General features: G+C 33.2%; 1 protein-coding gene across 9 annotated transcripts in view; it reads right to left on the bottom strand.

The window, feature by feature from the left end:
* The window catches only part of LOC122181706 (sodium channel protein type 2 subunit alpha), a 53,187-nt gene that overhangs the window by 13,720 nt on the left and 24,604 nt on the right, over positions 1 to 14,863 (bottom strand). For all 9 annotated transcript variants that reach the window (XM_042874347.1, XM_042874349.1, XM_042874355.1 and 6 more), the window contains 4 exons: positions 12,922 to 13,401; positions 3,023 to 3,143; positions 2,512 to 2,666; positions 1,340 to 1,513 (listed from right to left, as the gene is read on the bottom strand). In XM_042874347.1, coding sequence (XP_042730281.1) covers positions 1,340 to 1,513; positions 2,512 to 2,666; positions 3,023 to 3,143; positions 12,922 to 13,401 — 930 coding nt within the window. The remainder of the gene's footprint in view (positions 1 to 1,339; positions 1,514 to 2,511; positions 2,667 to 3,022; positions 3,144 to 12,921; positions 13,402 to 14,863) is intronic.

Here is a 14,863-nt window from a genome sequence, read left to right as displayed (position 1 = left end):
CTTTCGGCCTTCCTGTTCTCTCATTTCTGTCATTTCCACATTAACCTCTTTGCTTAGTTATTTCACTCCTCCAACGTAACACTTGAAAAAAATACTCTGGAAATTGTTGTGGTTTTGGTTTTTTTTTTTTTTTTTTTTTTTTCCATGCAAACAATTGCTATAGAGAAAGATTCCCATGAAAATCTCAGAAAGATATTCATAAAGTTCACTGCAGTAACTAAACCAGAGATTATCAAATAAGAATTGAATAATTTTGATAAATACAGTGAACATAGAGTGACAATGTAAAGTACAAAGCCTCTGTAGAACACTACTGATTGATGATTTACATAATCTTATGCCATTAAATATTTCACAGGGGTTTACTCAACCACAGCATTCTAACATGGCACCTAGACATATTTTAGCATAGGATCTCTAGGGATGGTATGGATATAAAATTAGAATGTTTGCCAAGCTCTGTGTAATAAACACTTCTTGGTCTATCATACTGTAATACTAGGGAGGTATGCAGTGGTTTCTACAGAATTCTGCTGCTGATCAGAACAAGTGAACAAGAGAGTCAAGACACGCTCTTACCTTGCATTCTATGGGAATTTCACATGCAGAACTGAGTGATGCCCTTTTAGCACAGACAGATGTAGTCAGGATATTGAGGATGGAAGGGAAATGGATGTCTGCTACATGGCTAAAGATCTGTAGTCTTCCATTTTTTGCTACCCAGTAATATGCATACACTGTTTGGCAGTTAAGACTTGAAATTACAATACTCTGTGTACTAGGTCCTTCAGAAAATGTGATCTGCTTGGTGGTGCAGCATTTTGAAAATCTCTGGAGTACCCATTTCAAGGGAGCTCAGCTATAGCTCTCTAAGTGACTCTTTAAGGTTGCATGTGTGATACAGTTAAAAGCACAAAAGTACTGAGTAGTACTGAGAGTTCCTAGCAGTATTTTTCTTTCATCACACTAAGTGATAGGATACACACTAAAGCAGTAGAAAGTTAGAAACTTTCAAATCAATTGCTTTCAAATACTCAAATTCCACATAGAGTTAAAACTCATGAAGATCAGCAACATCCATTCCATACAGCAGAATTACCAAAAAAGCATACTTTCAATAAAGCTCAATAACTTCATAAAACTACAGAATATCAGAAAAAAAATATCTAGAATAAGAAGTACATCTGTATAATTTTTCTTTTCCAAACAGAATTATAAAGCAAATCACAACAGCAATTTTAAAACAGAACTTCCTTTGGCTAGAGCAGTATGTTTATCTGAACACGTAATCCTGTGATTTTTAGAGCTTGTGGTACATGATATGGAAAAGAATACATACATCAACAATCAGGAAGTCCAGCCAGCACCATGCATTAGTGAAATAGGTTTGAAAGCCATAAGCCACCCATTTTAAAAGCATTTCCAGAATGAAGATGTAAGTAAAAACTTTGTCAGCATATTCCAGCATGGTCTTGATAGTTTTACGTTGTTCTATGTATATATCTTCAAATGCCTGTGAAAAAGATTTTTGAGGATATAATTAAATGACTTCCTAATTTGAAATGCAGGATATAGTACCCAACAGAGTATTTGAGTTGAAAAGATATACGTGATGATTAGCCACATATTCTTACCAAAATTCTTACCAAAATCCTTTCACTTAATACCATAGTCTTCATAACACTGTAGTACTCATCTTTCAGCTGAGCTGGACAATGGTTCATGAAACTTACTGTAATACTATTCTCCAAATCACATTTTCATTCGTTTCCATGAATAGCAATAGCTTATTGGCATAAGGATTTCCCTTTGACAGTTCCAACTTTGTATCAAAACTTTATATCAAAATTATTCATATTACATTAGAAATTTAATAATGCCTTGTGATATATAATTTTGAGAAATGAGTAATTGAACCCGAACTATACGCACAACCCACAAAGCAATTCTAAACAGAAATTTCAAAAGGAAAGATCTACATCAACAGTGAATCACTGCAACCTGAAATGCAAGTGTAGCAAGTGCACTGTATTTTGCTCCTGCTATGAGACTAATTGCTTCTCTACTTACTCAGTGTACCTGATTTAAGGTCAATTTGGCAAAAAAAACCTGATTGAATCATTATCATACCTTACATCTCATTTTGCAATTCAAGTTGCTGTTCATATCTTCCTAGCTCTGCAATCAAATCATACTCTATGCATCTCTTCTGAGAAAAAAGAGTTACTAGTATATAAAAAGAATATGGAGATGTGAGCACCAGACTCATGTAGCTGATTTCTTATTCTCATGAACAGTAGCTACATTTTTAACTCATCTAACAATTTCTTTCATAGCCTGAGAGAAAACTTACAAGTTCACCACAACATATGCCAAATATTTGTTCAAATACATTGGCATTAGAACATCACTGAATTGGATATCAAATTCTGATGTTTACTGTAGCTATAAAAATGAATTGTAACTCCAAATGCTTGCTAAAATAGACATAGTTGTTCCATCTTAACTTACCAGCGCACCACTGCTGAGGAGAATCATGAAGACAATGAAGGTCTCAAACCAGTTGTGTTCAACAATCTTATAGCATGTTTTCCTAAGATTCCACCAGATTTTCCCTTTCCCATCTTCTACACTGACTTGACAGCACTTGAATCTTCGCACACAGCCTAAGTGTGATAATAAATTGAGATGTCAAAAAAAAGGCTAATATTTATTAGGAATTACAGATGAACAAAAGCAATTTGGCTCATTTCAGAATTACTGCAATAGATGGCTGCAAATAAGTATCTTTCTGAATATTTGAGGGCCTTACTTTCAATATTTGAAATAGAAGTTCTGTAGCTTTTATAATATCTATCAAGGAGAAAGGGAGCACTACAACAGCACCTATGAAGGAGATACTCATACAAAAAAAAATATAATTGTAATCACAAGTCAGCTTATTGATTTTAACTGAGAATAGAACCCAGCCCACACCAACAAAATTAGACCTTATCATGTGAATATATTTTGCTTTTCCTACCTTCTGTAAAACAAGCCTCAGGTTCCAGAGATTCTTCAGGTTCTACTTCTGGCTGCTCTCCTTCTGGAGGTAGTCCAATATCAACTGTGCTACCTTCTGATGAACTGGAGGCATTTAATTTCTGTGAATTAAAACCCACATATACCATTATTTTTTCAAATTTAAATTATTTTGAATAGACATTAATGTTTGAAATGCATATCAAAATATTTTGCATGTATTTCATGCTCTGAAATTAAAATAATAATTTTGATATACAATATATAATGCCAAATTGCTCTACTACAGGTGAGGTCACAAGATTAGAAAAATTGTATTATGTATTCCCCCTCAATGAAATATTTTCATGTTTTCATATAAGGAATTGCTGAAATAATTAGACTACTATTCTGAGCCACATACAAGAAATCTTAAAAAAAATTCCTATAAGTTAGGAATGGGTGCCTTCCACAGTTTGTACTGCTTTATTATTCCAATCGTGTGGCTGCATTTTAGATCACACTTCATATAGTTTGTGTTAATACAAATAACTTTTCCAAAGTCATGACCAAACCAAGAACAAGCTGTATAGATGTATTTTCATGTCCCAAGTAAATGTTATTCTATCAAAACTGTATAATCTAAAAAGTTGGAATATTAACTTTTAATTATCATTGACATGAAAACACATATTATGAATTGTACAGGATAAATTTCTATTTCTAAAAGAGCATCACATTAATTTAAGAGCAGTAGCTGTTATTTTGCATTCTCTATTGCCAATGCATTTTCTGATTTTATTGTGCACTTTGAAACTACTTATTACTTTGTTACAGTACACATACATGTCCAGTAACTATAAAACAACAAAAAAAAACTTTTGGAGGATTCAAGTGAAAACAAATGCTTTAAAAACAATACTGTTATAATACAATACTGAACCAATTAATCATACTGATAATCCAAATCTTCTCTTTCACACCATGATATTGTGTTGGCAACAGACAAATATGAGTACTATAATAAGTAAAAGTAGTTTGATCATGGCATTCTATGACTCTTCTAATGTTATCACTATGTGAAGTATAACATCAGTAAAATGGCTGCACTGATAAGTAGCTAATTTTTAAAGGGAATGATGTAAGCAGAGTTAAAATACATTCTGTGGGGAAATAATATTAGACAGAGGTAAGATCCACGGAAACATTAAAGACATGTTTGCTGACAGTTAAAACTTAAGTTAGAGGCATTATTCCTTTAAAACATGTTCAAGAAGCTCTAACTTCTAAAGGTTTTGTAAAGGAAATGTATACAGTAATAGTATGTGAATACAGAATGTAAAACTTTAAGGTAATTTTACGCTGCCACCCAGATTCAGTACATTCTTTAATCAAAGAAAAAATTGTTTCTTACTCATTCTGAATTTATCAAAAGACACTTGACAATATATCATGATTTTGACATAGGCTTAACTATGATTTCTGTGTACCATGGTACACTCATAGACCACATTTTAGAGAAGGAAGACAAAGCAAACCAAAACATTTATTGTATGGTATATTATGCAGGTAATTGCAGCGATATCCACACCCTTTTCATTTCTTTGAAACGTTTACATATTCATGTCTTAAGTCTGTGCATAAGCATATAGCATCTGTAAGTTTATTTTTTTTAAGTACATGCATGGATGCACACTTTTTTTGCAGATTAGCATTTAAAAGTCTCCCATTGCAATCTAATTCAAACCTGCAGGCAACACATGGCAGTTTGGTCATTATGGAATACTGCCTCTACAATGGTGAAGATGGAAAGTATGGGATAAATACTTATTCCGTAATTAAGGACCACAGCATATAAAAATAAGTGGAAGTCAATCATCAGTTTGAGAAAAGGGCAAAAACACTGTAAACTCAAGGTACATTCCAAATAAATGTACATATGGTATCAAAATTAATGCTTATCAATACTATACAATAAATCACTTTTAAACTGAGAAGCGACTATCTCCTTGTAAACTTTTCTTAAAATATTGCTTGCATCATTCCAGTCTGGACAGCATTTTTAGCAGAATGCTGCAGTAGTAGCAGAGCAAACAAAAATCATGATCTGTTTAAAATATAAATTTGAAGGACCTACTGTCCTGTCCATTCTTTTACAGGAAAAAGGAAGAATTTAGTAACTCAGATATTACGCAGTAAGCTTAATCAACATGTTAATTTTAAGTAGGAATAATGAATTCCTATTATTGAAAACGCTCAAGACTAATACATAACTCAATATGAAAAATTAGGAGGGATCAAAATGATCAGGAAGAAAAGCTAGAAAATGAGACAGTAGAACAGTCAATTATCAGGTACATCAGAAAGCCATCTTTATTTCTGTGGGGCAGTATCTATGGTGAATTTTATCTTACAAGCCTCTTCTCATTGAAAATCTGGTATGCTTCTTGTAAAGAGCTGCAATAATAATCACAGAAATTAAGCTAAACAGAAAAATGCTAAATTAAATCAGCAGCTGATATTTGAAACACAACAATAAAATGCCTTTTCCCACCAACAATTCTGTTAAATCTTCCATTGTTGCTGTAACAATATTTCTTTAGCACGCTGTTCTTGTACACCTGAATTTAAATCCACACAGATCAATAGATGAATGAGTAGACTACAAATATTATTCAATAAATTCAGTAATAATTAAGTATCACGTAGGGAAGAAAAACAGTTATTTTTTTCAACATAAATGGTTATTTTTTTGTTTTTGTTTTAAAACTAAATTCATTATGCAGCATTTTGTATAATTATAAAAAAATGTATGCATTATAAACAGCTCTGAAGGTTCTATGATATTATATCTTAAGATCTCACCAAATCAATTGAGGTCAGTGTGCCTAAAAGAGTTGTCAGTAATAATCATATATTTCCACAGCCAATTTCTCTTCTGTTATAGAGCAACTTACCAAGGGACACTGCACTGATTTCTATGTATTTAATAAAGACTCACCTGGGAATAAGTCATGTTATTGTTGATTATGTCTTGTCCATATGCTTTAGCACATAAAAAGACTTTTTATTTCACTGAACTGGAATTTCAGTGTCCACACAATAAAAAAAAAATCAGCTGTCCTCAGTGGCAGACCCTGAAATGTTGGGTATTTAGCATATGCCCCAGCTCTTCACCAGAACATATCTCAAAGTTACCTTTGCACCCAGTAAACTCTTTTCTTTGCTCAGCAGCATTACAAAGACTGGATTTTGGCAATGCTATACACCACATATGTATACAGCTTTTCAAAAGAATGAACCTGTAAGAACAAGATAATCATCAATACCAAAGTTTACCTTTGATAATGCTAGCAAGTCCTTTCTGAGCCTTTTTTGATACCATGCCTCTAGATTTCAAAAGTATTTAGTCACTCAGAATATAGGATATTTATCAACTATTAGACACTCTTCGAGTACTATGATGCTAGATTATTAAAAAAAAAAAAAAAAAAAAAAAAAGGTTTTCTGGAGAGCATGATAAGGAAATTATTCTCAGAGGAATCTACTTTTCAAAAACTCAGAATCTACTTTGTGTCTTCACAGAAGACAGTAACACATGGTTCAAAAGCAGCGATATACTGATTATCATAGCTACACATATCTTTTATGTCACGCTTACCAATAGCATTGCCAGTCATGCTTTCATCAGCAATACAGTACAGGATGAGAGAGAGTTTTTAGTTTAGCTTTCAAGATAGAAACTAAAAGTGGAAAGCAGCTTGCCTAACAGAGAAGCATTGCAAAAAGCAGCAGCCAAGTTTAGGTCAGGAAGTTTTTGAAATAAATTACTTTCTGAACCTTCACAACATCCCATAGCATCATACAATTCTGCTTCACTTACAGCCAGGCCACTTTGAGCTTCTAATATCTCTTTCTTTATTTCCATGATAATTATCACAGAGAAGTTAAACAGCTCTTAGATAAACTCTTTTAATGAAGCCTGAAATTTCATGATTGGCCAGAATGCAACTAATAGCTGTTAAAATTAAAATTTAAGTGACAGAAGGAGCAAAGAGCAGAATAGACAGAAGCAGTAAGATGGCATTAAGGGAAACCTCTATTTTTGCTTTGCATTAATTTCCATTCCTCCCAAACCTCTGAAAATGTTAAATAATGGGAAATACATGTTTTTATTGCTATTTGTACTATTTGTATGTCACTATAAAGATGAGATGATCTCTGTCTTGTATAGTAATATGATGTTCAAACGTACACAGTCTGTTTCCCGTACAGCTACATAACCTACAAAAATGGCCAGGTGGCTAAATATCATTGTAGTTCCACTGGTATAGCTAAGTAGAATTTGGATGTCACTGTTTCTAATGCTTATACAGTAAGGCATAATAACTCCATCAGTTCAAGAAAACCCAGAACGTTGTGAATCAAGGCTTAATGATTATGTGCTGATTTTGCAAATACTGCAGAAAAGCATGATCCTTAAATTACAGGTCCTCTCTGAATTGTAGTGATATTCATATTTACTTTATCCTACTCATTCATGAGCACTGATAAATGAAGATATTTGCAAGGGTGTTCAGTGAAGGCAAAAGTATCATAAGTAACAGTGCAAATATTTGCAAAAGCAGACCTGTTGTTCCACAAATAGTGGAAGGATATTTCTGAAACAGCATGGAACTGCTGTCTATAAAGATTAATTAAGCTAACTACAAGGTGAAACAATATCTCACAATTTAATATCATTCCCTATGACACATAATATGACAGTGGGATGTGATCAGTTCATAAACAAACCAAAGACTTAATTTTTCAGAGTAGGAAAGAATTTTGAATAATGAGTATTTGTAAATCAAAGTATGATTAATCATGTAAATTATCATTACAAAAGAGAAGATAAAAAGCTATTTAATAAGTGCATTTTAACTCTACTTTTTTACCAAACTGAAAGCAACATTATATTGCACCACGGTGTTATAAATGTTAGGATCACATTTAATATGTGAGATACAAATCATACTGAAACTGAAGACCTTTTGGTCCGAACACTGCAACTCACTCACTGGACTGCTGTATTTGTTACCCGTAAGGTAAGAATAACCTTAAGTTTCTCGGGGCAGACAATTTTAGATGTCTGGGGAGGTAGTCTTTTGTAAGCATAAATTAAAGAGCTATGGAAAGACTGAATTGGGTCAGATTTTTGTCATCAGTTTTCTCTTTGCACCTCTACACTTGTAAGTGTGGGTGTAAGTAAGAGCAGAACTGACCTCTGAATGTTTGACCAGCCAAACACCCATTTAGTATAAGCTTTTTTTTTTTTTTTTTTTAAACAAATGATGGTCACATGCTTTGACTGTGGAAATTAAATGATTTCATGCTTAATGGTGCTTCAAGTAGTGTATATTAACCTCCAAACTAAATAAATGCTTACATGACTACTGAAAAAAAGCATTTCTAAGGAAACTTGTAAAAAAATAATGACGGCTATCATGAGCTTGCAAGTTACCAACGTTACAATCTAGAATACAATATTATGAAAGTTTTCCAAATCAATTAACAGCTCTTCATTATCAACACAATTTACAAATGGTCTTATTAAGATTCTTAAGAGAAAGTTGGTGAATTATATACCCTGTCTTCCTATGAAAGGAAAGAAAACCCTTCAAAACTAGAATCCTGAAAATTTTACCAACAAGATTGGCAAAGGTACATAGCATGCACTGCCAAATACAGTCAGAATATAATGAAAAGTATGGCATCTAAACCGTAGAAATGTTGGGGCTGCCAGTCTCGCCTGACCATGCTGTGATGCAAGTCCTGTGGCTCAGCAGAGAGCAGCTGTGCATGTTTGTACTTTATTGCAATGAATGGGACAGGTTAGCTGAAAAACATGCAGGCCAGTCAATATCCATTAAAAAGTGATTATATAACATATATATGTATAATTTGCTTAGGTAACCTGTGTAAAATTGGTGACACGATGCTCTGCCTCGACTAAAAGTACCAGAGCTGCACTCTTGACTGATCCAGCTTGGTTCTACTCCTGTGAGAAGTAAGAATGGTAGGAAATGAAGTTCAGGACACAGCACCTCTGCGGGTTTTTTTGCGCTGGAAATTCTTATACAATTATATTGGCTGAGTAAAGATCCAATACATTTACTTTTCAGTAGTTCAGAATAATATGAATATATGTGAGAATACAAGACACTAAGTATCTTTTAGATTACTGAATGCTGCCTAAAGTAAAATATACACTATTGTGATGTCTGCAACAGAACTAGGAGATATCACATTCTTTAAGGCATTTAAAAATACCTTGTAATTCTGCACACCATAATTGTGAGCCTGAAAGTTATACTAAGAATAAAAATCTAACTATTACACAAAATACATGCACTTCAAAATTTTCTACATATACCATCCCCATAGTACTTAAAAAGCTAAAAATGAAAAAATATATTTATAGCTTTTATGCTGGAAAGCAGCAGGGCGTCTCAAGTCTACATAGTTTCATGAGCAGGATAACAGTCTCAGCATAATGCCCCATATATGCTAATGAGCCTACTTTTATGATAATGGTTTATTTAGGGTGTGTTCATTATTGCAATGTATTCAACCAGTAAAGTTCCTATGGACACAATGTTTTCATAATTATTTCTTTTTAGGTTTCAAATGCAATCTTCTAGAAAATTCTGGTCAGCTTTTCATAACGTAAATTCATACCTACTGGCATATACAATATTGTATGTATTGTTTCTAGAAGGGTATAAGCAAGTTTTTATTTTCATCAAAATATTAGAAAAGATGTATGTTATGACAATGATTCACCAAACGTTAACACGCTTAATTAAAACTTGCTAATAAATTATAATTATTCTGTAGAAATTCATCTTATTGCCCTACATCACAAGGAATACATGTATGCATGTTTATATACAGACACGCATAAAAGCAAACAGACACTCTCTCTCATCAGGATCTGGCCAGATGACCTTGCAGCCTTTAGTTAGGTATTCTGCTAACTGAAGGCGGTTTGGTGCCAATTTCTATCTTGAGCACCTCTAATTTGCATATGTAAGCAATAAGGTGTCTGCAGATCAACAGTCAGCAACAGCAGATTCACATAAATGGGATCACATGAGAGGGCACGTTAGGGCACATGAAGGCACATCATGGCATGACAAAAAACATGAGGTCTTGACCAAAAAGTCATTTGCTATCACTTTTTCATTTAAAAAAAAGAGTCATCTTTTACTAATGTCATGACCAGAGCTTTAGTTGTGTAATTAATACGTCTCTATTCTTCTCATCACCAAAAAACATAGCTGATAAGAATCATCTAGTGAAGAGTAGGAATTAGAATTGAGATAAAAAACTGCAGTATTTTATCTACTATTTGATGTTAAAATTTTAAAAACAGAATTTGTAGCAGAGAAAGATTTATTTCTCAAAACAGATGTCAGTGTTTACTGGCACTGCCATAAGTCATGTTCCTTCTTGCTCAGTGAATCACAGATCATTTTCTGTGCAATAGTTGCAGATTCAACATGGAGAATACTTCCCTACATTTTCAAAAGTAGATTTCAGATTTCATAAAAATAATTTAATAATCACTAATGAAAATGTTTAAAGTACTTCTTCCTGTTATTGGAATGACAGAGAGTATTTAATTAGTGCAATTCAACTACATTTCCAAATTACTTTTCACAGAGAAGTAGTCAATTAAAAATTATCAGAGCTATAATTCATTTTGATAATATTTCAGCTACTATGTACACAGCTTCAGAACCTTAAAAAGAACAAGTGCAGGGAAAGCATTACAGCACACCTTAAATAATGGTTTACTAATACGAGGATGTGGGCGGGAGAGCACAGAAGTGAGGAGAGGGGAGTTTAGACTAATGTTTTCCTGAGTGCAAGCTTCTGATCCTATCAGGACTTAGCAGTTAACATCTCAATACTACACCTGTCAGAAAATTTTCTTTCAGTGCCATCATGCAATAATATCATCTGAAGCGTCACTGTCAGTTACAACATATCTGCAAAATAAACTAACAATATCTTCTTCATACTTTCTAACTGCAATATTTAGAATATTCTATCAATAATGTCTTAGTCTACCATCACTGTTGAAATGGATTGAAATACTACGCTAACTTTACAAACCACTGCAGAATACAGTCTAATATTTGTTACTCCACTAAGGTAGCAATAAATATTTCTTCTTGTGATGAAGAAATCCAAAGTATTACATTTCCTAGTACTGAAATTTAACTTACGGCCCTTTATTCCCAAACTTTCAGTACATCCTCTGGATATCACTAGTTGTTAAGCAATGAAAAGACTGAAAATCATAGATCTACTTGAAGATGATAAGAAAGACAAAAAAAAAAAAAAAAAAAAAAAACCCAGAAGGTAAAGGCCTGTGCCAAGAAACTACATGATTTACAAGAGAGAAAAATAACCTGTGCCATTATTATGACATGCAAACATAATAGGAAATCTCACTGTCAGGCAGAATTTAATTACATTGGAAGTGGAATTTGCTGTTCCTTAGTCAGCAGTAAAGTTTGAAATGCTAACAATGGAGAAAGGAATGACAGAACAATATGCTAGCCCTATTTCTCATAAGGTGCCTGAAAAAGATTCTGTTTTTCATCCTAAACAGGATAGAATGGAATCTTTGATACTAGACTGAAGACCAAGAACTTTTTCCATAATCAACCTCTTTATTACACAAAATAACTAAAGGCCAAACTAAAAGAACTGTTCTGTTGTACATGCAATGCATGGTTATGAAAAGTAAGATAGACAGTAATGCAGACAATCTGTAAAAAAATATTTTTCAAAGAACAATAAAGAATAGTCTGAAGAGAGACAAAAAAATATGACTAAATGTGTGATGCAGACAGTGCAAGAATCTTGGAGTAAGAACTAATAGAATCTTATCCATATTCATATCCTTGCATTCAAATGTGAAGAAATCCGTTATGAACATCTTTCTGTTTGTTTGTGTCTATATCACAGCATGCAGTACTGTTCAAAAATGCCCATGCTAATCCTGAATGAACTAGCATTAGTACTGAGCATAGCACAAACTAATTACAGTTGACGTGGTGTGCCTCCACCATACACAACTGCACAGAGCACTGGGTTAAAACAGTAATGAAAGCTTTGACATCCTCTGCTACTCACTAAATGTTAGCTTGGAGTCATCCATTGGGCACCATGTTGTGCCACAGGTGCCTTTTATTATTTTCACAGTAGGTAACAGATGCAAACATGTTAAAGTTTAAAAAATGAGAGTGAGTGGATATATGAAAGGATACTGTACTGAGAAATAAAGCTTTATAACTTTTCAATGCAAGAACATCACTTCTTCAGCAGCTCAGCTACTGTCAGATGGTTATTAGTGATACATATCTAATGATGTCAGTCCAGAGCAGCAATATGATGTATCCAAACGGTTGTGTTTTTTTTTTTTTAATTGTATCAAAAAGGTTAAAAGCATCAGAATAAACTATTAATTTGATAGGAAGCTCTCCAGAAAGCAGGAAGAAGCAAATAACTATACTGATTAAGTAAATATGGAGAAACTTGCACAACTCTTTCCAACATTTTGTAAGACTTCCGTTATCCAAGGCTATTAAATTGGTCCTTGTTCTTCTTAGTGAATAAATACAATAAAATAGGGGGAAAAAGAAAATATTATTGAAAATATATATATCTTAGCTTGATTTTTAAGCTAAGTACAATACTGCACTATCATTCAAAATTTGCAGTCTTAACATCAGTTTATCTCAAATACATTTACAAGTGTTCATACTCTTATGTACAGTAATTAAGTATAGATTTTTATTCAACACTAGTAATTTTAGGAAACTAACATGAATCAGAGAATTTTTAAGATAGAAGTAGTCTTACCTCTTTGCTTTCTTCCAGGTCTGACTCGCTGCTAAACTCCTCTGTATTTAAATTTTCAAAATCAGATTCCCCAACAGCAATTGGTACTGTCACAGTGAGACTTGGGTTGTTTATGAAGGACATGTAATCACTTTCATCAACAACATATTTTTCCACACTGCTGCCTATGCCACTGGTAGTTCCATTCCCTTCTTTAAGGTAGGCAAGGTTTTTTCCTATTTCTACTATCGTGTGGTTGGAAATACAGCTGTCTTTTTTGTTGTTTAGGTCTTCAAGAGGTTTGATTTCATCTAAAACTTTCTGCTTTCTAACAAAGGCTTTTTGGATGAATTCACGCACTTTTCTCTTCACAAAATCTATTCCCTTCTGAATCCTTGCCACAGCAATCTGGAGATTGTTCATCTCATTATCATCATCTGTAGCTGCAAGGTTGTCTGAACTAAAGGAGCTCAGGAGCAAGGCCAGAAACAGGTTGAGTACCTGAAAGACAGTAAGGATATAATATTTTGAATCTCTTATTTTTAAGTCATAAAATAATTTGACTAAGCGTTATTTGATATGACAATTTATATATCACAACAAGCACTTTATCCAATCCACATTCTTGCTACTCTTATCTCTGGTATTTTTTTATAACTTGCTGAAAATATTTTTAAATTACATATCTTGATCAATATAGGTGAAAATTTAACCCTCGAATTTCTCCTTTCTACTCCACACTGGAAGACTTGCATGTATGCTCTCTAAAACGCCATAAGGAAAAAGGATATAACATGATGTAGTATGCAAGAGATGCAAGTTATTTCTTCAGCAGTGTTCACAGACAAGGGGAATGTAGGCAGACTCCAGTCTTCTACAGTTCAGAAGACCATAATTTCAGTTTCCTAAATTCAGGATACAACAAAATATACATTTGTCCTGAATACTTGTACCATATCATTTTTGTTTTGTGCCAGAAAACTGCCTACAAGGTAAAGAATCCTTAGATATACCTTGGTCTTAGGAAGCTTTTTCATACTGTCATTACACAATACAAACACAGCAGACGAATTTGGGCTATATGTAATTATGTTAGAATAAGTGAAAACTACACTAAAAACGATAGTTACAAATATTTATCAATTATTTCTGTTCAGTTTTGCTGTATGTTTAGAAGGTATGACATAGGAGTCTCAAATTAGTCTGATTAAACTCGGTATTTTGGTATCTCTGTGAAAAAGCATATTTATAAAATTTAATACATATTTATAAATTTTTTTGCATGGTATCAAAGAGAGAAGTGATGGTACTACTCAATAAGAAAATACTACAATTAGGAATAACTAGGGCAAGCTGCTTTTTACTCAAAACCAGTATGTCATTTAATGACATACATTAAATATTGGAAATGTTGGTAGGAAATGTTGGGTAGGAAAAATAAAACATAAGTATATACAGAAGGGTTAAAAGCTAGCAAGGCAGAAGTGCTGCAGAAATAGACATATAGAGTGCATCAGGAAAGCAATACCAGTGCTGAAATGTCATTTGGGGATATATAATGAGGAATGTTGTGTGTAAGACACGGAGTGGAACTATTCCATACTATTTAATACTTGTGTCTCTAGAATGCTATTTGGGAGTAATTAAAAGGCCAGCAGTGAAAGAAATAATTGATGACTTCTAAACTACTTATGAGAAAAAATTGAACAGCCACGTTATTTTGATTCAGAAACAAGACTGAAATTGGAAGAAGCCGTCCAGCAATATAAATATTATCATGACCAACTATTTCTCATAACTGTTTGAGACTAGGCAGTTTAACTGGCTGCAACAATGGTCTAACTTGGATTTTTTTAAAGGCCTTTTAATGGAAATATTAAAATAATTCAGCTATGATCTTACTGAAGAGGTTACAAAATCACTAAAGATTTAAAAGAAGTAAAAAAAAAAAAAAAAATACCCA

This window comes from Lagopus leucura, unplaced genomic scaffold (genome assembly GCF_019238085.1).
Source record: "Lagopus leucura isolate 7727_CA_CO unplaced genomic scaffold, USGS_WTPT01 Super-Scaffold_100012, whole genome shotgun sequence".
In the NCBI taxonomy this organism is placed as follows: Eukaryota; Metazoa; Chordata; class Aves; order Galliformes; family Phasianidae; genus Lagopus; species Lagopus leucura.
Note: the sequence above shows the minus strand (reverse complement) of the source record. Positions and strands in the feature narration are given on the sequence as shown.